The sequence below is a fragment of the Lissotriton helveticus genome, chromosome 6, assembly GCF_964261635.1.
Source record: "Lissotriton helveticus chromosome 6, aLisHel1.1, whole genome shotgun sequence".
NCBI classification, from domain to species: domain Eukaryota; kingdom Metazoa; phylum Chordata; class Amphibia; order Caudata; family Salamandridae; genus Lissotriton; species Lissotriton helveticus.
Window position 1 is genome coordinate 1,888,559,122 of NC_136067.1, and position 26,395 is coordinate 1,888,585,516.

At 46.7% G+C, this 26,395-nt stretch overlaps 1 protein-coding gene across 2 annotated transcripts in view; it reads left to right on the forward strand.

Annotated features, from left to right (window-relative positions):
- Window positions 1-9,234: 9,234 nt before the first annotated feature.
- The window catches only part of MIA3 (MIA SH3 domain ER export factor 3), a 353,545-nt gene continuing 336,384 nt past the window's right edge, over window positions 9,235-26,395 (forward strand). The window contains exon 1 of one of the 2 annotated variants that reach the window (XM_078649820.1): window positions 9,235-9,482. In XM_078649820.1, the coding sequence (XP_078505946.1) occupies window positions 9,290-9,482 (193 nt within the window). In that variant the 5' untranslated portion in view covers window positions 9,235-9,289. The remainder of the gene's footprint in view (window positions 9,483-26,395) is intronic. The other variant, XM_078649821.1, reaches the window with a different exon arrangement.

The following is a 26,395-nucleotide window of genomic DNA, read 5'->3' on the forward strand; positions in this document are numbered from 1 at the left end:
GTGCCTACGCACCTTCGAATAGACACTACGGATCCAAAAACGCTATTTAAGGACCAGACAGTGCAGAGCAAAACTCGCTATAACCTAAGGTCGAGAGCTGACCAGAAGAACTGAATATTTTGAACACTTTTTTCTTTATTATTCAAAGACATTTTTTATATATATGTACTGATCTCTTGCCTCTTTGTTTTTTATCTGATATCTAATATTAGATGTGCCATCCGTCTCCGTCGCAGGGTCATGGTAGGAGACTCAGACTGTAACCTGGTTTTCGTTCTTTTAGTAAGTGGCTAGCGCCTCAGGATATACAGACGTACATAGCTGAGTGATTGAAGAAGATTGCCGTGAGAGAATTTTTTTTAGATAAAGATGGATGGTACAACAACCATAGGTAGAGACAATAGAAAACAAGCAAATGAGATTGAAATATTGTAAATTATTGCGTAGTCGATTTGGCGTAACTTTGTGTATCTTTATGTTTTTGTGTATTTTATTAGCTTGCATAGGTTGGATTGTGCATGTTTTTCACCCGGGAAATTTTGCTAATTCTACAACTTCTTTGCCCGCTCGTCTTTCTGTCTTTTCACATAAAATGCATACTCTACCCCCTCATGAACAGATAAGGAGAGCTGAATATATGAATAATACGTTTATCCAGTTGTTGCACCAACACCAGTTAGCTACTAATATGACTGACTGTTGGGTGTGCGGTCTTATGCCACATAATACACAGAAGGGAATGCCTTATCTGATCCTCCCTTTCTCATATGAAGGTTCGGCTTGGGCTTATCTGACTATGTTTTCGGCCGCATACCACAACAAACGTAGAAATCCTGTAAAGACTTCTGGGACTGGATTGGATTTCAGCCACAGCTCTTGATCAAAGGTATAGTGGTGATGGCTAAGATTGTAGAAAAGGGCAAAATTCCGTTAGATGAGAAGAGAGCTTATGAAGGATGGGATGTTACCCACTATGTTTCTAGTCTTGGTGACAAAACTAAAAAGGGTGAGTCTTCCCCTGTATGGCCTGTACCCCATCAAGGTAATCTTTGTCTCCAAGTCAACAGTAAGAAAACTGACAATAAGCAGAATTGTTTACACACCTACATTTTCTCGTCCCCTGATTTCCCTCCATTGGTTCCATCTCAAGGAACATATTTTGTTTGTAAAGATAGAGCTTACACCTGGCTCCCTTCCAACTTTTCTGGAACCTGTTATGTAGCCTTCCTTCTTCCCCCTACATATTCGGCTCCGTCAGACCACCATAGAATTAGATATAGCCGAGGTATATTTGATGCCAAGGACACGGCAGCCCAAGAAGGAGGGGATTTTCTTAAAGGATTTCTCCCCTTTTGGGGCCCGATGGTTAACAGCAGACACATCAGGCAATTGGTTCGTGTGGTCGAGACAACTATTAATGTTACTGCAGGCGCAATAGGTAACATTACAGCAGAGCTTCAGGCTGATCGTCTTATGACGCTGCAAAATCGAATTGCGTTAGATGTGATCCTAGCAGACCGAGGAGGTGTCTGTAGATTGATCGGATCTAGCTGCTGCATTTATATTCCAGACGATGCTCCGGCAGTATACCAAGCCATTTCCAAATTGCATACCATCTCCGAGTCGATTCATCAGGACGAAGGGGATTGGTCTTTTATGGGATGGTTTGGAGAATATTGTCAACATGGGGATGGAAGATTTTGACATTCCTGGGAGCAATTTTGGCCATCATATTTTCTTGTTGTCTGTGCGTTCAATGTGGTCCCGCAGTGTGTGGCCTACTGGCTACTTTATGCGTTCCATGTCCTGTAACTCAGAGGACAGAGAATATTAGGATGGTGCAGCAACAGCTTGAGGACTTTATGAACATCGATGCTGATTCCGACTCAGATTAACATGAGTAGGTCTGTTCTTGCCTGAGTAATGGCAAAAGGAGGGTCTGAGGTTCTGTAAATTACGAATTTGTTCGTGCTCAGCCTCCATTTTGTAATCGCCGCCATTTTGTAGTGCCCTCACTCAGGCAGCGCGGCGAACGCGATGTTTTTGTCGTTTTTGCATTCACGTGTCAGGTGGCTTCTTCGCTTATGTTTACTAACGAGTGTCAGGGTCTGGCCGAGTACACTAATTCCTGTCTGAGCTGATTAAATCCCCGTCCGGACTATTTGTTGGCTCACACCATTCTTTCCTCCAGGTTATCTTATCTGCTGTCCTTCGCTACATGTCTGATGTATTCTCCTGTTTCACGACTATTCTTCTTACACATACAGCTGTGTTTTCTCTGCTTGTAAATCGAATTGTGTGGATTCACTCGATAATTTACTCAAGTGGTCGAGTAACAAATACAACCGGGAAACTTGAGTTACATTGGGCTTAAAGCATTGTCTATAACATTTGTTTATGTCTCCTGCTCTTGTATGATTGCATTTTGCATTGTATTGTACCATATATAAACCTGTGCGCCACGGAGTTAAGTGGCAGTCTCTTTTGAACCTCGTTATACTGACGACTTCTAAGACCACTGTACTAGCTGCAGCTAATAAATATCATCTTCTTGGCCAGACGAAGAGTCCGTGTCTCTGTATTTGACAAGGCAGGTGAATCCCGGGGTTTTTAGGCGTACCCTACGCCACCGGGCCTTAAGGCTGCGGTTCTCCAACCTGATCCACCTGAAGAATGTTTTGGAGGCCCTGCAAAAGGCAGGCCTAACTATCAAGGCTACCAAGTGCCAGATAGGACAGAGTCAGGTTATATACCTGGGCCACCTTGTAGGTGGAGGCCAGGTTCAACCATTGCAGAGCAAGATCCAGACCATAATGGACTGGACTGCTCCAACCACCCAGACTCATGTCAGAGATTTCTTGGGCCTGACTGGGTACTACAGGAAATTTGTCAGGGGTATGGTTCCATAGTGACACCCCTGAATGACTTAACTTCCAAGAAAATACCAAAGAAAGTTCAGTGGACAGTAAGCTGTCAAAAGGCATTTGATGACCTGAAACAGGCCATGTGCACTGCTCCTATTCTGCAAAGTCCAGACTACTTCAAAGAATTCATTGTCCAAACAGATGCTTCTGAGTTGGGGTAGGTGCTGTGCTTTCACAACTGAATAAAGATGGTCAAGACCAGTCAGTAGCTTTTATTAGCAGAAGGCTGACCCCTAGAGAGAAACGTTGGTCAGCTATTAAGAGGGAGGCCGTTGCTGTGGTTTGGGCCCTGAGGAAGCTGAGGCCATACTTGTTTGGTACTCACTTCAAGATTCAGACAGACCATAAGCTCCTCTTGTGGCTAAATCAGATGAAGGGTGAAAATCCCAAACTGCTTAGGTGGTCCATTTCCCTACAGGGGATGGACTTTACAGTGCAACATAGACCTGGGGCTGACCATGCCAATAGAGATGGACTCTCCAAATATTTCCACTTACAACATGAAGACTCAACTACTCAAGGTTAGTTTAATGTCCCTGCATTTGGGGGGGGGGTTGTGTAGGAGAGTAGGGTCTGCTTCCTATGATCACCCCCACTTTTTGCTGTGATACTCTGGTTTTTCGACTTTAATGTGGCTGTGGGACTGCTAATCAGACCCACAGCCCAGCTGTTCTTTCTCTAAGTTGATACCATGCACTTTAAGTGCATACCAGATTGGTTACTCTGTCACACTTGTGAGCCCCTGTATAGTGTATCATAGGTACTCAGGGCATAGGTGCACCCTAGGCCTACCAGGGGCTGCAGCATGTATTGTGCCACCCCTGGTTTGCCTTCCAAACTGACACCACAGGTCTGTTCACACAGCCTGGGTAAGGTGGTGTAATCGCCCCTTACTTAGATATAGTATACCTATATCTACCTTTACATATAGACACATATACACCTATAAGCCACTCCTAGGGTAGGGCTTGACAATCCTGGAGACAGAGTGCTTGGTTTTATGTGAGAGGGTGCTCTGGCATGAGCTGAGCCCCTCTGCAGCTTTCGGAACCATCTCCTTATAGCTGTCCTATGATATAGCCATACCATATACTCTTAAGTGCATTATAATCCTCGTGGTTAATGCTAACTTTGGTTTGGCTTTATCAAAACATGTCGTGTAAGGTGTCAAACACTTTGGAATGCTACCCCGCCAATTTTGGCGGCGGGGGTAGCATTCCACCCTTCTAGAGGGAAAAGACATGTATGTTACTGCTTTACCCTGTTAAAGTTAAACAGAGCATCAGCATCACAAAATGGAGGATGCTGCCACAGACACGAGTCTGACCTCCTCCTGCTGGACGAAACTCCGGCAGGGGAGGCCTGGACAATAGGTTTCCTGTCCAGGGAGGGGCTGGCACCTCCCCAGACAGGGGTTTTGTGTATTGGGGCAGGGAGGGCTGCATTCAGTGAATGCATCTAGACACTGCTAGGGGCACACAAAGTGCTCCATGCATAGCCCGGTTCAAACCAGTTGCTGGGGTACTCCAGCCCCAGCTTTGGCGCAAAACTGGACAAAGGGAAAGGGGTTAACCACCCCCTTCTCAAGTCCACCCATAGGAGGGACCTAGGCAAGTAATCCAGCCCCCATCCTTTGTATAAGTATAGGACCTGTGTCCCCAGGACTTCAGATTATCCTGGAATGAAACTTTGATACAGAACTCTTGGACCTTTGACATTCTATTCTGACTAGAAGACGGAAGACATCTCCCTTGTGGTCAAGGAGTGACCACCCTGTTCAAACAGGCACCATCAGCAACTTTGCCAGTCTGCAGTTTCAAGGCTCCCGCTGGAGCCCGACGACTCTTCGACTCAAGAACTAGACTTCCAGACTTCTCTGACCCCGACCCACATCCACAGCAAAGCTGAGACCCGTGGCGGACACGAGAAACGTGGGACTGGACATCTTGGACATTCTGCATTTTGATAACTGCATTCCTTTCCTAAAGCCTCAGTAAGTTGTGCATTGGGGTACGAGAAGCCCCAGCCCGAGCATAATTTGCACCGAAGCCCAGGCCCCCAAACTCCGCGAGTCTCCCGTGGGCCCCGCCTTCACATTTGTGCTAGACGCATCTTCCCGGCTGCTGGCCCATTGGCTAGTGAGCCCCCCGAAGACGCCTTCTTGAAACTACTTTGCTTTCCTGGTTGCTCCAGGCTTGCTCCAGCTTCCCTAAAAAGGGGAAGCACCACAGACCTTGCTGGTCTGCAACAGAGCCAATCTCGACATCCTGTGTGGGTTGCGGTTACCAAGGCTTGTTGGGTCCAATCCGGATACCGACACCACAGTCATCTAGATCCATCGTGGGACAGCTTGAATCCAGCGCCTGGTCATCGTCGATATCACCTGGACCTCGTGGTTGAAGAGAAAAGCTCACCATCTTCACCTGCAAAGCAGCCGACATCGCCTGGTTCCTTCCTGGTGACTGGCTAGTGACCCAGACTCTGTCCCCTCTGCTTTCAGGTTCTTCACATCTCCAATCCACCCTTGGATCCACCCGGACACTTTTCCTCTGGTCGCCTGCAGCACTTCTTTGCAGCTCTCCATAGAAAATGACGACGAAACCCGACACGGAAAGACACCTATGCACCGAGCTTCCCTGGGTGAGGTAACTGGAGTACTCCGGTGCTCCCGTGGGTCTTGACTCTTCAAGTGTCCTAGTTTAAAAGGGTTCCATCCAAGTCCATCCGGAAGTGTCCTTAATCTTTAACTTTGTAACTTTTCCGAACACCATAGAAAGTCAATGGGAACCCGCGCCTGTGTTTAGACACTGCACGCGGCTCCCGTGGGTCTCCTACTTCCTAACAAATGGTTGATTAGTGTAGCCCCAGCGATTCTACAGGCCCTAGGCCTGCTTTCTAACTCTCACGTGGTTCTTATACCACTTTCTTAGTATATGGTTAGTGAGGCCCCTAGGGCATAACGTATACTGTGCAACTTATTGTGTATTAACTTTGTGACTTGTATTGTATTTTTACCTCTGACCTCATAAAGAGTGCAGAGGGGTTGTCTTTAGATTAAATACATATATATTTGATATATACCTTGTGTGGTGTCCTTTCATTTGGTATTCAAGGGATTATATATGCTAAAACAACTTGCTTAACTCGCCTACTGAAGTCTTAGCCTGAAGACTGCTGGTTCATAGTACCACTAGGATAGCTTTCTATAAGGTTGACTTTACAGCCATCACCAATAAGGGTCGATTAGACTGGTGCAAAGTGCCCACTAGAACTAGTGGACATCACATGCCAGGCTAACTTCTCACACTCCACACGCCGGGTTTATGAATAGGGGGGATAATTCTTGCAAGCTCTCGTACTGGTTGGCGAAGCGGGCACTTGCCCGGTGGATCATTCTCTCCATTCATTCGGGGGTGGCGGAAGCGGCCAAAGATATAGCAGCTGTGTTTGCAGCTTACTACAGGGATCTCTATGACCCCAGGGAGCAGCCTCCAAGGGATGCGAACAGTCCATTAGTGTCTGGATCGTCTCCTCAAGGTGGAAGAGATCACCCTTGCCCTATGGGACATGAACTCAGGGAAACCTCCAGGCCCGATGTGTTCTCAATGGAATAGTATAAACACTTTCAGGCCCATCTGACGCCTCACCTCTGCCTTTAGGCTCAGGTTCCTCCTGAATTCGCTTTGGTGACCATTGTGCTCTTGTGGCATGGCCAACTTGTAGATCAATGTGCATCATATCGCTCTACGATACCTTATAGGACCTGGAAGAATCCAAGGAAAAGAACCCAAAGTCAATGAAAGATGTGTTGTTATAAAGAAATGAAGTTATGATTCAGAAATCATCCGGGGTATTGGAGAGTTGTTCTTCTTTTCTCATTTGAGGTGCTATAACCTGAGCGTATGCTAACCAAAACTGCATGTACACCATCCTCCATCTTGGACCAATGTTACCTCAGCTCTCAATCCTCGAGCTGGGGGGGTTCCACAAGGAGTTGGGCTGCGGCAGCGCCAGCAGGCTCCGAAGATGGTTTCAGCGAGGTTGGGCCGCGGCAGCGCCAGCAGGACTCCAAAGATGGTTTCAGCGAGGTTGGGCCGCGGCAGCGCCAGCAGGACTCCAAAGATGGTTTCAGCGAGGTTGGGCCGTGGCAGCGCCAGCAGGACTCCAAAGATGGTTTCAGGGAGGTTGGGCCGCGGCAGCGCCAGCAGGTCTCCAAAGGTTCAGGGTTTCAGCGAGTTCTTCTCGGGGTCAGCCGCGACAGCGTCAGCAGGGTTCTCGACTCCAGGATACATCCCAGAGCGGCCCCAGATATAGGTCTGGAGCCCTTTGATATCCGGACCCTCGCGCCTGGGGGTCAGAGGGGCCGGGATGAGAGTGTCCAGACGCCCAGCAGGGGGGTGGAGCCAGCGCCCAGGGAGGCCGGAGGGCGATCGAAACCAAGCGTCCGGGGACGGCTGGGGGCCCATCGAAACTCCCCTTCTCTCGGATCTGTCAAGTGGCCGCTTTACCACCTGGTTGGCTCCTGGTGCCTCGATGTCGGGGCTTCGCTGGGGCCGTGGCCGAGGTCGGGCCGAGGCCACGTGGTCCGTGCGTGCAGGGTCCAAGATGGAGTCAGGGACTGAAATGGTGGGCCGGAATCGGGGTTGGATCCGCAGAGTGGGGCGAGCAGGGTTGACCGGGCTCCCAAGGGGGAGAGCCGGGGGTTGCCGGGGTTGGCGGCTCTCGTGAAGTTCGGAGGGGACAGTCTTCGGTCGGGGGATCGGGGTTGCTGTTGTCCAGGACCCGCTATGCAGGAGGAGTGGGACCACGCCACGAGGCCGGGTCCAACAAGCACTTTACTAAATTGCCTGCACTTATGAATTGAAGGCTTTGCTGCTAAACTTTGATGGCATATTTCCTGTACCCCACCCCTTAATTCTTTATATACAATTTCAAATTATAGCTGGTGTCTATTATTCTTGACGAGTCACAGTATTGATTCTCGAACTTGACCAAAAATGTATTAGTGCCGGGTCCAAACGGGGAGCACCAAAGTCCGGCTAGGGTCTACGTCACTCCCGGTAAAGCCGCAGGTGTGCCTTAGCTATGATTATTTAAGACGAGTTAGCGCGCCAGGAGTACTGTGTGCTTTATTCGGTCAAGCTATTTTAGCTGAATAGGATATGCGTTCTAAAGTGCATCTCTCGCTCCCTGTATTTGCGCTGTTTGGTGGAATATATATTGTTTAGCTATTTGAAGGGGCATTTGTAGCAATTTCAGGTGCTGTTAGAAAGATTCGGGTTAATTATGTCGGTGTCATGAAAACACTGGTTATAATTTCTGAAGAAGTGAGGGAGTGCGGAGTTTAAATTCCATGTAGTCGTCGGCAAAACCTTTCTCACCATTTAGGGCCAGGCTACAACCTCAAATACTCCTATTGGAGTAAACGGCAACATCATGTGGTGACAGCACTTAAGTATTAAGCGCTATATGAATACTACAACAAAAATGTAAATTGTCGTGAATACAATAAATAGTACATGGCGAAAACTGAATTTCAGGGAATGGGGCTGAACCCACAGCATTATAGAGAATCCTTTTCTCCATGACTATGGAGGTGCCTTCCCAGTGTGTTCTGCCATTTATTGCAGTATTATCCTTCTACCTGTGTTTGGTACTCTTTTGTAACATGCACACGTCACTTTTCTCTTGTAACACACTGTTTGCTACCTCTTACATTTTGTTTGCTTTAGATACTTGCAAAAGTGCCACCATTGCCTACGTAACGTTTGTTCTTGTGTTTGTGTCTGCCATCTTTGCAGTACTATACGTCTACTTGTACGTTATACACTTTTGTAACCGGCACACATGTCCCTTTTTCCTCCTGTAATGCACCGTTTGCTACCTCTTGTATTTGTGTTTGCTCACAATTGTCACGTTTTGCCTCATGTAACTTACGTTTGCTTTTTGTAATTTGTTCACTTGTAATTTTCTCCTCATGTATCAGTTCTGTTCCTATTGTGAAGCGCTCTGACGCCTTCGGCTATATAAAAACGCATAAAATAAATAAATTAATAAAATAAATGAATGCATGAAACGTGTTAGGGACTTTTCATAACAGAGAGGGGGAGGGAGGAAGCGTGTAGCCCCAGCACAAGAGTGGCCCAAAGGGAGGTGTTGCACAGACACGACACGCGGGCGTCATTGGCTGCGGGAGGATGTGCCCCTACCCATCTCCTTTCATGGCTCTGGAATGCGGTGATGATGCAGCAGCAGCCCCGGCCCCGTCCCCTCCTCCTCCCGCTGTTCCCTTCCTTCTTCCACATCCTCCTTGCCCAGATCCGTGCTCTGCTGTCTCCTGCTGACGTGTCTGCCCCACGGCGCGCATGCGCGTCTCCCGGCTCCATCCACACATACACACTCCAGCCGGCACTGCTGGCAACATGGCTGCAGCCGGGCGCCTCCTCTGCCTCCTGGCCGCCCTGCTCTGCTGCTGCTGGCCCTGCCTGTGCAGGAAGAAGGACTCCGTGGACCGGAGGTTCTCGGAGCTGAAGCGCTGCGTGGACGCGGAGTGCAGCAGTAAGTGCCTGTCCCCTGAGTGCTGCTGAGTGAGTGAGAGAGGGCTGGGGCAGCAGGAACCACTGAGCATCCATCACTCGCCTCTGTTGGGCTTGGTCGGTGGGTTAGTGCCAAAGCTCAAACTTCCTCCCTAGAACGGATTTGTATGGAAATTAAAAAGGATTGAGCTGTTTGGATTTCCTACAACTGTTAAATGCGTCGCAAACACACAGGTGCCACAACTGCCAACTTTGTATATAAGTGAAAGTGCTGAAAACGTGCTACTGAGCTGGGCGATGTGAGAAAGGAAGTCTCGTGGCAGAGAACACCCGTCCTTGCACTTTCCCGACTGGTGCCGCTCTTGCCCCAGCCTGGTCGGGTGGCATTCCACCTCGTTATCAGATCCGGAGTTTGCACGAGAGTGGTGCACGACGGGACGTTACTGCCCTGCACTGCCTTTGTTTACTATTGAACCATCATCGGCGCAGCACGAGAAGGGCAGAAACCTGTCGTGAGCGAGGCATTTATGGATTATTTGGGTGCAGTGCAGCCTTCCCCAAAAACATTCTCCGGGGTTTATATTTTATTCCACCTCCCGCCCGGGAATATTTTGCTGAAAGTTAATATTTCACCTGGTATTTTTTAAAAAAATATTAAAATGATGGAATCGTGCTTTGCCGGTTAAGGGCGGCCTTGAGAGGAACGTGGAAGACAAAATAATACGGAGTTATAGAAACACACAGAACCCGAGGTGGGGATACTACACTCCACCGGGGCACTCTCTATTTTTCAAGTGCTTAGTACTTTCTTGCAGGGAGTCTCTGACTGTTAACTTAATATTTTGGTCGTCCAGGCGTGGACTGTGACCGCTACACCAGGAGGCATGTTGTGTGTCTGTGCGTGATGCCTTTTGAGAGGAGGCGCGACCCAAAACTGTCTTAATGTGGCTTTTCAGTAGTCCGAGTATGAGGAACCGTGAATGGACTGACGTGCATGCGTTTGTTGACATGTGGGAAGCATCCGCTCCATAGACCATCACCCTTAGGCTGGGTGTAATACCGTGTCATCGTGTAAAGATAAACATAGCAACCTTTCCGATTACCATATGTTAACATTCTCCGGTGTGGTTTCTTCTTGAAGCAAACGCTCGTTGCATGATCCTCATGGCTATGTGTCGATTAGTGTGCAAGGGGTCAGTGGTAGAATCCTACACCTAGGTTAGGCCCGGGTATGTGCATGTGTATACGGATTACTACCGTTTGTATAGCACTTACTACCATCTGTATAGTACTTCTGTTTACCAGTGTTTTTATAGGTTAGCTCCCTCTTGCATGAGTGACAGGTAAAGGTGCATTCATATAGAGGCGTTAGCTTGGAGATTTATGTGCGACGGGATTCGTATTACACTTTTACTGGTGCATCGAGCACATTGGTGAGCGAGTGCAGTATTGTCTGGGGTATCCAGCTTCCAGAAGAGTGGGGGGGGGGGGCTGTATTCAGGGGTGAGCGGTTGGTTCAATCAAGAGTGAAAGTGGTGCCTCACATACAGACAGGTTCTTTGCTGAATCCACATACAGGGGTGAGTGGTAAAGCCATACACAGAAGTGAGTGGGTCAAAGTATGGTGGTGGAAGGTAGATTTATGTATGGGGTGTAGCGCTGAATTCATCACTAGGGTTGAGTGGTGGGTTCGACGGCTTGTGTTCGCATTCATTTGCAGAGGGAGGTGGATGCCGGTGTATAGTGTGTTTATGAGGTCACCCACCTCCAGATATTGAACCTAAGCACTGGAGGATAATTCATGTTTCATGTTCAGGAGCCGGTGGTGAGTTTTTATAATGGGCCTAGTGGTGGATTCATGTGCAGGGGTGAGTGATGGGTACACAGTGTGGCTGAACGTCCTGGTATGGCTACGCTGCTATCCTGCCCTGCCCCTGTTTGGTCTTTTTTTGTCGTGCGGTGTTGTCATCCAGCTTGCTTGGCAAACAGTGAGTCACTGGAGGTGTTCTTTTCTTTTTTTTTTTGTGTGTGAGTTGTGTTGTTTATGGGCTGTTCTAACGTCGACGACCCTAATTATAGTCAATGGGGCTATATCACCTATCAGGCTATGTGGTAACTGAATGTTGGTGACACTTGTTCAAGGACCCAGCAGCATTGACCTTTTTGTCTGTTGCCCTGGTAGAAATAGGGTGTGTAGATCATTTTCATGTTAAATCCATCCAGTCCCCTCCTTAGCTGGGCCTTCACCCGTGTGTTATTGTTTGTAGCATGTTACTTGTTAGCTGCCTGCCACAGGGTAAATGTTGTCCTCTCGAGGACGGTGAGTTCCTCCCAAGTTGGAGGTGTGTGTCCAGGTACTCATCATCTTTGCCACACTCCTGTGTACGTGACACTGTTGCTGCACTCGGTCCATGAGACCGTGCCCCAGAGCTTTGCAGGCACAGGTTGGGCTGGCTGATTGTACATCTGCTCTTTACCAGCTGGCCTCTGCCTGCTATTGTCCTTCAGCTTCCACAGCCTCTTACTGGGTTCTGTTGGATGTCACCAACCACCCCGCGATCTTGGCTGAAAGTGCCTGGTATAGAGGAAAACTCATATACAGCGAACACCTTGACATTTGGTGCTATTCCCTCTCCATGTCCCCTTAAAAGCCTGGGAAGACGCCCTCTATCAACAGTGATAAGGGTTCAAATTTTGAAGAAAATGTGTAGTTCTTTGGTTCTACCTTCCAGCCACTGCCTCCTAAGTAAAATGAATATTTGGCTTTACTACTGAGTAGTGTACTACTTCCTAACCTCCAAAGGAGAGTCAGTGCACCAGCCCAGAGAGATGTTTGCCAGGAACAAAACTCTGTTGGTCGAGGTATGTTTAGGGCTGTCATTTTATTTTTTTGTTACCCTCATACCTTGCAGCCAGCAGTTTGAATAGACTAATGGTACTGTCTGAGGGCGCCTCACACAATTCCAAGGAACTGTGGCACCAGCAATTATGTGTGGCTTCGTACACGGAAAGGAGTGATGGGTGCATGCATAGGGGTCATGTCTGGATTCTGGTAAATGGGTGAAACATTGATTCCTTCATAGAGGTGAACTCTTGTACTGGGAATGTGTGTTTGTGTTGTGTTGTGTTTGTGTTGTTGATTCGTGTACGTAAGTGGTGTGGGGGATTCATGTCATGGAGTGTTGTTCATGCACAGGGGTGATACATGGATTACGCTCCAGGGTGAGTTGTTGATTCATGCGTAGGGTTGAGCGGCGGGATAATACAAGAGGTGATGTGTGGATTCACAGAAAGGTAAGGGATGGATTCATATACTGGGGTGAATTGTTGTATCATGTACAGGGGTGAGCGGTAGGTTTATGCAGCTGGAATGATGTTTAGATTCATATACAAGGTGTGATGTATGGGTTTAAGTGCGTCTCTTTTAATGGTGGCAGCAGCCCAACCTGCTTCCTCTCACACTCAGGCCACCTGTTGACCCCTGATGATAATGCTTAGCTGGCAGTGGTTTGTTAAACTTTGAGGACTGTGGTCTCTAACCTTTTTCTGTAGCAAGTGTGACGTGTGCAATGAAACTCATTGAGAGCTACTAATATTGTTAGTGTTGTAATAGTGACCACATCAGACAAGATCATGTTAGTGGCCATCATAGTCAAGATTACTACCAGCGATCAACTCAGTGCATGAGGCAAGGTTGGCAGCAGTAATATAAAACGGGCTTTGTCAATATGGAATGTCTCTACATGTGTAATATATAACAGCCATAGCTGCAGTGCCTCTGGTACCAAGGTAATAACATTTGTCAAAAGTCTCACCAGTGCCATGTGACTTATTATTTAAATATCCAATGTAAATATATTTTGGAAATTCAGCCATATTTCTCCAAGTAGCAGCTTATGAGTTCTGAAAATAAGTATATTTTTTATCTCCAATATACACTCTCAATTTTGGTATATGTAAAAAAAAACGAGCAAAATCTTCTAATTTAGTAGGCTGGGCTGCACACAGGAGCTACTTAGAGGTAGCTGGAAGGCAACCTGTAGCTGATGAGCTACTCGTTGGAGAAGCCTGTTCTAGGAATGTCTCTTTTTGGAGGAATTAAGAGGCAGAAACACAACACTGGTTTAGTCTTTCGTTCTAATGTTGCATGGGCTCTACAAAGGTGTAGAATTGTGTGGATTGTTCATACTAAGGTTGAAGTATTGTGTGAGGAACCTGTTGCACCGTTGGGCAGATACTTCCATTTCTGAACCATGCCTAGTGTGTGTTGGCGCCAGTGTGAGGTGCATGCAGATGCGCCGAATGGATGGAGAATAAAGGCCACGTGCGCACAAGCCCCCTGCGGAGAACAATAATAACAAACGAAATCAAGGCAGGTCTGAGCCAGGAGGCTAGGGCCGTAAATCGATAGTGCTACTTCACTATCAGTGAGGTTGGAGTCCTCGACAAACATCGATCAGCCTGCTGTGTCTGGTTGCAGGAAGCGTCACGATGGCCCTTTCTTTGAAAACGGTGAATGATAAAGATGTTGAACCCCTTCCGCGGTGCAGGGCCTCCCAGCTCCCACCCTGCTTTGATTTGGGTGTTTACTGCTCATGCAAATGAGGCAGAGTTTGCCCAGGCCGGACACCTGTGTCCAGTAATCTTCATTGGGCACACACCGCCTCCCTACAGCACAGAGGCACCCGGCAGCCGTTACCAGCAATGAATGCACTGACTGAGGCAATAAGATGCTCCCTGCCTCCGGGGACTGAATGCGCCACTCCCGGCACAAATCCTTGTTTGCAGGTGTGAACTTCCAATTAGTTATGTGCTCGCAAACTAAGACATCATCTTCCAGAATGCATTTGGTATTTGAAGACCCTGTGACGTAAAGTGCTATCGTGGAACATCTACTGATGCAACACTACGTGCAGGACGGGAGTGATTGTGACGTCACACGCGGGGCCTGCGTCCTCTGTGTGCTGTCACTCGCGGGTCTTTCCAGACCAGGGAGGTAAGGAAGAGGCTGCAGCCCGCGCGGCTGCCCAGGTATTTTATTAATATGCTCTTGCTTTGCTTTCCCAAGGTTGTGAGGCTGGGAGTGAGGTGAAGAGAGCCATTTACAACAAAATTCCAACAGTAAGTCCCCCCACCCCCACCCAGCAACCTGGTGAAGTTAAGTCTAGATTCGATTTCGTTGGTTGTTCTTGACGCCCCTGGGGACCACTTAGCAGAAAATAACTCCTTTGTTTATTATATTATCCAAACAACGTTGTGTATTCTCCTCCTACCTGACAGGTGCTGAGTAGGGATATTTTAAGTATTGTTTGGGCCCTGGGGCAATCGTATTTGGGTCCCCTGTTCGGAACAGTTTTCAGTTTATGATCCATTTTCAACTCTCTCGTGCCCTCTTTGTCCAGGTCACTGACAGCGCACGTGCACACCCATCCACATTCTAAATGTGTTTACATCTAACATCCAGGCATAGTGACGTGTGTTTTCAATAGTGTAACACAACAGCAGCTCACTGATATTGCTGCAAATAATCTCCGAGACACCCTCCCATTTCTCATATGCGAGGTGCTGTTTTGATGTAAAAGAAACTTTTTTAAAATAGATTTTGCGTGAAACAAGCAAAACATTTCTCTGCAAAATGTCTCGTAATAGACTTTCACACATCACCCATATTAAAAATAAATTAAAGGGAATTAGAACAATCGGTGTAAGAATTATTCAAGGTCACCAGATTAAGAGTCTACAGAACAGAGCTGGCTGCCTGGCTCTATCGGTGGGGTGGGGGGGGGCGGGTGTTGGGAATGGACTGAAAGGCAGGGGCCCTGGCCAGAGCCCACTTTGCCTTAAAATGTCTCTGGTGCTGAGACCCCCTTCTTTCGTTAGATCGGGGTGTGTCCAACTATGCAGTGGTTAGTGGGCAAGAGCATGTTGTTTATCAGCTTATCAATATAACATCAAAAATAAACTTCCATACCATTTTCTTCCTCTTCCCATGTTTTCTTTCTACGTCTCATTCGTTTCGACAAGTTGTCCAGGTAGCGTGTTTAAAGCCTCTTTTATACCTTTTAGAGGTCTCAGTGCACCTGTACGCTTGTAAGACACGTCAGCTTTTTACTGCACTGCCCTTCCCTCGGCCTCGAGCTCTGAAGCATATGTTGGCTGACATACAATACTCACTTCTCTAAATAGATGTTGTCAAGCGTTTCCTGCCATTTGTTTTGGTTGGGATGTGAGTCGGAGAGTCAAATGTTTTAAAGCTGTATTTTTGCATATCCACCCAGTGACACCTTTCAATGCCTACTTTTCATATTTTCATTAGATGGTGTTAACACTATGTCTGCACTATGTGAGTGAGGCTTTCTAAAGGTGTAGCCTTGTAGCATAGTGGATCGGTTACTGACCGAGCCGGACTGGGAATGAAAACTGGCCCTGGCAAACTGCTCGACTGGCACCCCCTGGGGTGAGGGGGGTACAGCCAAGCAGTTTGCAAGGGCTGGTGTCGGTCGATTTTGTTGCGGGTAGATATTTCCGACCCCCGGTAACAAAAACGTTCCCAGGGGCCCAAAACCGGTCCCCACCCTAGTGCCTCCTTGGAAACGCCTGGTGCCCGCTATGGCCAGTCCGGCCCTGGTTACTGATTAGGGAACCAGGCTACTGTGTAGTGTGGGGCTTGTATTAGAATAGGTGGAATGTTGAACTAATAATGTGCCCGCGCATGGAGTGTACTCTGGTAAGAAGGTTAAATGGCAATGACAGTTGCCGATCGACCTTTGGGCCAGGGGGACGCTCCATGCCATGGGTGTCTCGCAATTGTCCACTATTCTCCTGACCTGGGAGTCCATGGCGGGCCACCAATTGTGTTGTTCCACTTTCATACTAGGTTTAGTCCCTGGTGCGCTACTTTTATGATGGAATCGCACAAACCAGCCGGAGGAACAGACTTGTCACCTCTCATTACTATGTTATCTTTCACAGATAACTCGTATGCAATTTGAGCAACATTTCTCAAATCCCCAACCAAACCTCTCACTTTAGGCCACTTTTGCGTTGCATACTCTATTACCATGGCTAGCGTAGCATCTTTCTTGCTTGCATCCCTCCATTCACTTTCTGATATAACAGAACAACACTTCTCAATCGCATCCATCACCGCCACGCACTCCACATTATCCTCAACAAGGTCCTCTTCATTATCCTTCTCCATCAACATTCTGGATAAACAGTCTGCCTGGAAGCCCCCCTCCCCCGCCCCGAAGTGCGTCTCATTTCGAAATTCTACTCTTAGAGCTTTGAGACGTGTCTTGTAAGTCCAGACAATATACTACAAATGGTTCTGTCGGGTGGACAATTTCTTAGCATTCCATCATTAATATGTAGAAATATAGAAGGAAACACACAAAAAGAAATTAATCAAAATTAGTAGATTATACATTTTTTCTTTTTGTGTGTATGCAAGGCTGTCACAGAAACAAGTTCATAATTGAACAGACGAAAGCGTGACTTGTAAGTGAATAAGTGATCTTAAAGTGACAAGGTGGTTAAGTGAATGCAATATATACAGTGCAATTGTTTAAAAACAATGTGTATCCGCCCAGGAAGTGCTACTGCACTCCCTGGCTTCCTGGAGGCCATGGGACTTACAGATGTGTGGCGACAGCTGAACCCGACAGCGCACCAATACACGTACTACTCCGCTACACACAACAGCCTTTCACGAATAGACTACTTTTTGTTTCTGGGAGCAGGCCTGGGATCAGTAGACAAGTTAGAAATCCTGCCCAGAGGCGTGTCAGACCACTCTCCGATATCCCTGTCGATCACCACCAAAGAAAGGAAATGCGCTAGAATATTCCCATTATACCCAAACTATTTACAAGTCCCCAAGGTCAGGAGGAAACTTAACTTAGTGACCGCACAGTACTTTCAGGAAAACAGTGGGACAGTGTCCTCGCCAGCGGTCCTATGGGAGGCTTACAAAGCGGTCCTCCGAGGGGAGGCAATCGCAGTAATAGCAGGTTATAAACTGGACTCGAGGCGCGAACTCACGGAACTAGAGCTGGCACTCCACAACGCAAACACTACTCACATGTCGGACCCCACCCCAGAAACGACGCACCTTCTACAACTCCGCCAACAGCAATACCAGGCCCACCTCAAAACGACCGTTAAAGGCTATATCGCAAACACAGCACATAGAATATATGACGTGGTTGATAAGGCCGGGAAAATGTTGGCATGGTTAGACAGGAGAGGGGGCAGTAGCAGAGGTATACAGAGACTTTACACTCACGACGGTCAGCTGCAGACACACCCTGAACAAATAGTATGCACCCTGGCGCGTCACTTCCAGGAGATCTATACCCCGGACTGGGATGTCACTGCGCAGACAGCGGCAACCTCACTTGAGCACATTACCATCCCCAGACTCCCGCAGGAAGCACAGCAGGAACTAGAGACAGATCTGTCAGAGGAAGAGATTCAACTGGCGATACATGCACTGCAATCCGGCAAGGCGTTGGGTCCCAATGGGCTGCCTGTGGAATGGTACAAAGCAATGGCCTCAACATTAAGTAGACCACTGCTGGATATGTATACCGAAAGTCTCGAGAAAGCGGAATTACCGCTTGATCAGCGTACAGCCACGATTGTGGCCATTCCGAAGCCAAATAAACCACCGACGGACAGCACCTCGTATCGCCCTATCTCCCTGCTAAACCTAGAAGCTAAAATCCTGGCGAAGCTCCTGGCTAGCCGCCTGACGCAACACCTACACACACTGATCCACCCTGATCAGTCGGGCTTTATGCCTCACAGAAGTACAGCATTGAATCTCAGAAGGGTCCATGGGGTTATGGCTCGGGCACACCTACTCTCTGAACAGGCAGTGATCCTCTCCCTTGACGCCAAAATGGCATTCGATCTCGTAGAATGGGAATATTTATTTGAAGTGCTTGCGCGTATGGGCTTTGGTCCAAAATATATTGCATGGGTGAGACTTTTGTACACATCACCAGTGGCACAAGTAGTGGCTAACGGCCGCATTTCACCGCCATTCCCACTGAGGCGTGGGACCAGACAAGGATGCCCGTTATCGCCCCTGCTCTTTGCCCTAGTACTGGAGCCACTAGCGATCCTGCTGAGAGAGACACCGCTGTTTCGGGGTATCAAATGGGAGGGGGGTTGGGAAGATAAGATCTCCCTGTACGCAGATGATATGCTCGTCTATATGGTTGACCCTGACGCCGGGATCCCTGCCTTATTGCGTCTCTGTAACTCACACGGGAAGGCGTCAGGTTACACCCTGAACTGGTCCAAGTCGGTGGTATACGTGCTCAAAGGCCCGGTACCGTTGTTGCAGGAGAGTTGCCCTCTGACACTGATGACCACCTCCTTTAAATACTTAGGTGTCGTAATCACGGGCGACGCCACAGAATTTTTTGAAAAAAATTTGAAGCCACCACTAGATCGCCTATGTGCGGACGTCAAACACTGGGCGACCTTACCCCTGACCCTCCTTGGGCGAGCGGCCCTATATAAAATGATGGCGCTCCCTAGATTCCTTTATGTACTTGAGAATACCCCGTATATGGTTCCGCCACACTACTTCAAACACATAACGGCCCTAGTCACCAGTCTGCTCTGGAGCAATGGCCAAGCGCGTATCGCACATGATAAACTGGTGAAAAGTTGGTACGAGGGGGGGATTGCACTACCAAATGTACAGTTATACTACTGGGCGGCCCAACTCAAAATTATCAACCAATGGATCCACACCCCACGAACGGACCCAGCTTACGGGGCGCACTGGTCTCAACTGGGGACGGACTGCATGCTCTCCGTTTTGTATAACAAGTCGCAAGTTAAAAAACTGGTGGGCCCAACACACCACACGGTGGCCCTATGGCACATAGCGCAGACACGTATGGGATGGAAAGGGAAGATCACCAAAATGACACCGCTGTGGGATGTGAAAGCACTAGGTAACCTTAGGTCATGCAAAGGGTTCGCGCAGTGGGACTACATAGGGATCTCCACGGTAGGGGACCTGTGTGACAATGGCACGGTGGTGGCGCTTTCCCACCTTCAACAGCAATACGGTCTAGGCCCCACCGAGACGTTCAGATATGTACAGATACGTCATGCACTACTCCAAGCGATCCCAGCTGACACCGTACTGCCAGAATCCTCGCCACTAGAAGACAGACTATTAACAGACTTTATGCAGCAAAGTGCGACCTCCCTCACGTATAAAAAACTCGTAAATAATCTGGATGACCCTACACTTAAACTTAAAGAGAGGTGGGTGGAAGAGATAGGCGAGTTAGATGAATCAGAATGGAATGCAGCACTTGCCTCCCCAAAGGAAGTAGGTATTTCGGCAAAATTCAGACTAGTGCAACTCAAAATTCTGCACCGCACTTACTACACTAGAACACTACTTCACAAGATACAAAGGGCACCACATCCCTTCTGCCTGAGGGGTTGCGGGGAAGAGGGAACGCTATTCCACACACTGTGGGATTGTCCACTGATTCAGGAATTCTGGAAGCAGGTTATGCGCACGATCTCACAGGCCCTCAAGATCTCCATCCTACCTGAACCCCGTAAGTGCCTATTGAATATCTGGGACCCCAATGACCTGGATAGGTACGGATTGATATGGGCCACACTAGCAATAACAGTGGCTAAGCGAGACATTGCGCAAAAATGGGGGGCTCCGGAACTGCCTACTGCAGCTAGATGGACTAGAAATATGGACCTGCTGATGGTGGTGGAAAGAGCGGTGTATGTGCTCAGGGCTTGCCCCCGTAAATGGAACAAGGTATGGACCCATTGGAATGTTTACAGGGGGGATCTCTGTGCACCCTTGCCAGAAGAAGAAGACCTAGAATCCGAAGAGGAGGATGAGTGAGGGGATGGGCGGTGGGATGGTGGGTGCCTGTTTACGACACAATGATGCGCAATTCTGGATTTATCATGGACCCAAAAAACAGAACCAAAAACAGTAGCCATAGAGGGTGATGTTGGTTAACTATGGATGTATGTGGCAAAATGGACAATGATGACACGGGTTAAGTTTACTCTTCTTTGTTTTTGAATTGTACTCTTCACATATCACGGTTTGTGTTATGAAGGGACGGGGGCTACACCTTTTATAATGTGTGACAGTATGCCGAGTTTCATCACTTGTACTAAGACAACTGATAGCTACCAACCAAGTCATGGTTGGGATACCATTCGCATGCATGGGATTCTACACTGATTAAGCTGCCCTACAGTAACGTATTTACATGGAAATGATTATAGTTTCTGGGCTACCATAATGTACATGCACCTTATGCCTTCGTCTTCCTAATAAAATTAAAAAAAACAACAAAAAACACAATGCTATAAAGAATAAACGTAAAAAAAAAAAAAAAAAAACATACATAAATAAAAAGTAACGCATATATACCTACATATATGTATAACTAGCATTATATCCATATATAAGTAGATCAACAATAACGTATAATGTGATGAGTGTATGCTTATGAGTTTGTTCTTGTAATAAAACAAATCTGTAACAATGTGAATTAAAAAAAAAAAAAAAACCAATGTGTATGACTCAATCAACATTCGTCCCTAGATAAATAAATCTCCAACAGCCCTCCTCTGGGTCCTTTTTCTTTTTTTGGTGTGGAGAATGTAGGATATGGATTGTGAACCAGATTCCGTGAGCCAGAACTACATTTTATACATTGTTTTTAAACAATCGCACTGTATATATTGCATTCACTTAACCACCTTGTCACTTTAACGCCTTGACCGCGGCGGTTTTTCCGCTGTGGTGCGGACGTTCTAAAGGGTGGGCGGGGCTGCGTCGGCCGTTGGCCGACAGCAGCACTGGGGAGGGAGTGCTCCCGTCGGCCAATGGCTGACAGGAGCACGGAAGGGGTTAAGATCACTTATTCACTTAGAAGTCACAATTTCGTCTTTTCAATTCTGTGACAGTCTTGCATTTACAAAAAAAAAGTATAATATACTAATTTTGATTACTTTTTGTGTGTTTACTTCTACATTTCTACATATTAATGATGGAATGCTAAGAAATTCTTCACCTGACAAAACCATTTGTATTATATTGTCTAGACGGCCAGGCTCTGAGGTACACCAGGTCACCCCATTCATGTAGTCTTGTAAGTCTGGCTGACATGTTGCTACCATTTACCTCGCTAAAGATAAAAGTACAAGGCTTATGATCCGTGTAGATTTCAAATTTACGCCCCCCAAATATACATCTTAAATTTTTGAGCTGCCCTGGCACAAGCCAGTGCCTCCCGCTCGATAGTACTGCACTGGCACTCGAACTGCTTTAGCGATCTAGAAACAAATGCTACCGTCTGCTTTCTACCCTCTACTCTCTGACTGAGCACAGCCCCCAAACCTCTCATGCTTGCATCCACTGTTATAACTGAAGGACAGTCCTCACGAAAAGCATGGAGAGCTTGAGCAGAAGTAATCAACTCCTTCACCCTCTCAAACTCCCCATCCAGCTCTCATCATTTACCTCCTAACAACTTCGGCACTTGACTTAAAAGAAATATATGGTTTTGAACAAATCAGTGATGTGCAGGCTCCTGCAACAATGAATATGTTCTCTGTCAAGTGTTCCACCTCTCCTTGGTGCCAGTTTACCAACACTTCAATATCCCAAAATAAAAAAATCCAGTATTGAAGCATATGCCTGAATTGTGGATGGCCTTCAGCCTCAGGTCCGGCTTTAAGGCGGTTGAATCGGTGCCACTGCACCGGGCGCTGACTAGGGGTGGGGGCGTCATTTTTGCAAGTATATTAACATTTTAGAAGCACTTGCACTTGCCATGTTCCTCGCTTAAAATGTCAAGATAACTCAGTGATTGTCTTCCTGAAAAGAGACAGGAGTTTGTCTAGTGGAAGTTTTGACTTATCCTAAGGTAGCACATAGGGTTAAAATGCCTGCTGCTAAGAACGTGTACTATGCAGATAACAAAGTGCAAATAAAGTAAATAGGTCAGTATGTTACTGGTTCTGTAAGAGAGCTCTTTTTGTAACTTGCTGTTTATAAGCCAAAGTCCTAATATAGAACATTGAGCTATTAACTGTCATCAAAGAGCTGTATGCAAACTGCAAGGTATATGTTGGAGCTATATGTTTTTTGCCCAGTCTTTCATTATCCTAATCTTGCAAACAGGATTCATTTGGGTAGAAAACAATTCTTATTATTAAAGAGAACCCCTAACAATGAAGTTACTTTTTAAATTCTGAATTTGTGCTTTTCTAGGATAAGGACTCTTAGACTTTATCGGCTACGAGTATCAATGACATACACCTTCTAGCCCTGTCTGATCTAACATTTCCTATACACCGATTTACACACATATGTGTGTGTGATGTAAAGTGCCCTGAAGCCTTACACTGGTATGAGGGGTGCTGTAAAACTAAATCTGAGAGACTGTGGTTATGGAGACTTGAGGGCCACTGTTAAAGGGTGTCAGTGAAGGAATCCGTGGCAGAGGTGGTCATTTGGGGGAGTGGGGTTGGGGGGTAGGGGTGCCAACAGACAATCTCGTACAGGGCGCCACCAATGTTAAAGCCGGCCCTGTTCAACCTTGTGGTGTTATGTCACCAGAACACATTGAAGGCGATACAGGGCACTGTTATCCTTTATGTATCCCATATATAGAATCAAATTGAAAAAAGCGACACCTGGGAACTTGTGCAAGCCTTCAATCCTATGTCCCTTTAATACAGGCGTCTAACGCTGATTCATGCTTATGTAAGTCAGCGGTGTTGACTTATGCTATGGATGCATGTAAATTACATGCTGGCACTGTCTAAATCTGCTTTTTTTAAACATAAAATGGTGCCTTCTTAAGCTATCTATTGTATTTCTTAAGTAGGTCTGACTTAAACATTCTATTGCTACATTTTGTGAATAATATTCCATAAAACGTTGTTTTATACATAGCGAGTAATGCCTTCTAAAACTATGAATTGTGTTAGTGTACTGTACTAGATTTAGTATGGTGTTTTTTTTTGTTGTTTTTTTTTTTAGCACTGCTTGGGGCATACTATTGTATTTGTACTACAGAAGTGAGCCCCGAGGCAGGAAGTTAAGCAAAGCTTCTCGTTTTGGCCTGTACGCAAAGTGTGGGTCCATTAATGTGCATAGTGCGTCAGCTCGTGTTTGTGCAAGCTTGGCACTCTGATCTTCATGCTTAAAAATTAACCATGTCATGGAACAAATCGTGTTGGCAGAAGCTGTAAGAGTTGGGCAGTAAAAAGCAGCACACTTCAGAACTCTGCAACGGTGAAGCATTGTTTCACCCCCATACTAAACAAGCACTGGCAGTAGGTTTCAGCTCTAAAAAGCTGAACTGTTCGCTTTACTTATGCTCTTTTTTTAATTGCTTTCATATAAACGTATGCATTATGACACATGCGCACACATAAGTACCAATTTTGCAGTTGGTTTCCTAGTTAAGAAAATCCATTCCAAGATGGCCACTGAAGCTTTCTAGTAATGCTTGGTAGCATTTTTTAATGTACCCATTTAACATGGTGGATGGCCATGTAAGACCAGTAAATTGAAAAACTATGTGAGCGGAATGAAGTTTTTAGCAGCCGCCTGGCAGCCATTAAAAATAATAATAAAATTAAAAAAAGTTGGAGTGAAGTCAAAATCGAGCATGGATATTGGAGCACAAAAAAAGAAATGAAAAGAATAGCCGGCACAGTGCGTACCAGCTATTAAGCAGGTACATGCTTAGCCTCTAGGACTTACCTGTGCCTTGTCCTCCAACCAGGCCCTTTCTGACGATGCTTCTGTGCGTGTGAGGCTCCAGCCTTGCTCCTTTCTCTCTCAAACTCCGGTTCTGTCATTACTTTGCTTTTGCCTGTTTTCCATTTCTTTTGCCTCTTTTCACTTTTTGTTTTTGACTTTTCCATTTTTAGGTCTAGCCTAGCGTTGCAACGCTAAGTCTGATGTTAGCAAAGACTTTCTCATTTTACTGAAATAATAGATAATGTATTTGCTTACAGGAATTTAAACCATCCCTTTTCATCCCTTGGTCTGTTTTTGGTTATTCACATATTTCTTCAACCCACCAAAGCATACAGCATGGGCCAGCCCACTTCAGCTATTGGCTAACATTACTTTGAGTGACGGCATTCTGCTGTTGCACAAAGACCACCTCCGCACACAAAGTAGTCCCCTTCAGTGCCGGATTTATTATGGCACTGTGTGATTTTTTTAGACCAAAAACTATTTTTGCTTTTAGCCTATTCGTTTGTTTATATTTTGGTGAGTGCCAAGCAGCTCCCCTACCAAGAACGTTTGGCAAAGGCAATGACGAACGAGAACAGGCCTTGCAAAAACAAAAAGGCTAACAGCCAACGCCAGACCTATTAGCTTTTTCAATACTGGATTTCTTGCAGAAATCTCACAATGAGAGAACGTGGGAGATAGCATGTAGTAATTTACCTACCAAGTCCAAAATTAGGCTACCTCCTACAGATATACGACCCCTGCTAACACTAGAGGTGGGACAAGTCAATTTGTTCTTCAAATGTTTCAAAACTTCATCTCTGTTGGGGATATTTCCAAGCATCAATGGTGGAGTTGGATTACTTCTTGGTTCAGTTCTCACTCATGGGGAGTACCCCATTACCACAAAAAGGCATTTACAATGCAATAGGTCTCGCATTTATACAAGGTTGAGCTGTTGCTATTCTAAATGGCAATGCGTTTTATTTGTTTTTTCATAAACCATAAATAAAAAGCATTGTCATTTACAATGCAAAACTTTAAGCTATTCGTATTATAAATGACAATGCCATTTATTTATCTGTTTTCAAAACCAATACATAGATAAAAGGTTTGTCATTTACAATACCAATAGCTCAAACTTTTGCAAATGCGAGACCTATTGCATTGCAAATGCTTGTTTGCTCTATTGTCACTGCATTTTGTCTGTTTTACTTCATTGCTTTCTTGCCTTTTTGTCATCGCTTCTGCTTCCTTCATACTGAACAGTGCCATATTCTTCGTCCTGCCTATTTCTCCACTGCTACTTTCTGCCTTTTTGTCTCTGCGTTTGCCTTTTTCCCTTCTCTTCGCTTTGCTGTTACTGCACCGTGCCTGTTTTCACTGGCATATTTCTTGCTCTTTACCCCTACCCGCACACTCCTTACCTCGTTCCTGCCTTCCCTATCTCCCACTTCCCTCGTCCCCTCTCAGCCTCCCCCTTCTCCTTTCCTTTACTCCCCCCTCCCAGAATCAACTTAATGGCGATTTCTACCTAGCCACGACCTGTACACTCTCAAGCCCGGCTGCTACTCACTGTTCTGCTGCCGCACCATGCCTCACAACACTGATGGAACAATCTCCTGGCCCTGCTTCAAGTTCTGATGCCCTCTCCGACACCCAGCACTCACCCCTTTTGTACCAACAGTCCCCCTCACCCCAACATCCCACCCTCACACAGACCAGTCTTCACCCACACAGCACTCCGCACTCTCATGCATGCTCCCCAACACACGCTTATTCTCCAAACATGCCACGGAGATCTGGGACCTGCTACATGACCACGCCCTAGTCCTGCTGTTCGTCATGAAAACCTGGCCGCACCAGGCATCAGCTTCCAACTCAGCCAGCCCCACGGCTACAAGATCGCCAGACAGGACTGTCAACTCAAGCCTGAAGGCAGAGTCTCCATCATCTTTAAGGACATCATTATCCACGGACACATAAACGAGCAACATGGAATTCCTCATGTTGAAACACAGATAACTTCATCCTGAGCGGAACCATGGTTCACAGACCTTCAGGGCTATGCATTAACTATGCCAGCGCCATCATGGACTTCATTGCATCCCTCATCATTGATTGCAATACCTTCATCCTCCTCCGGGATC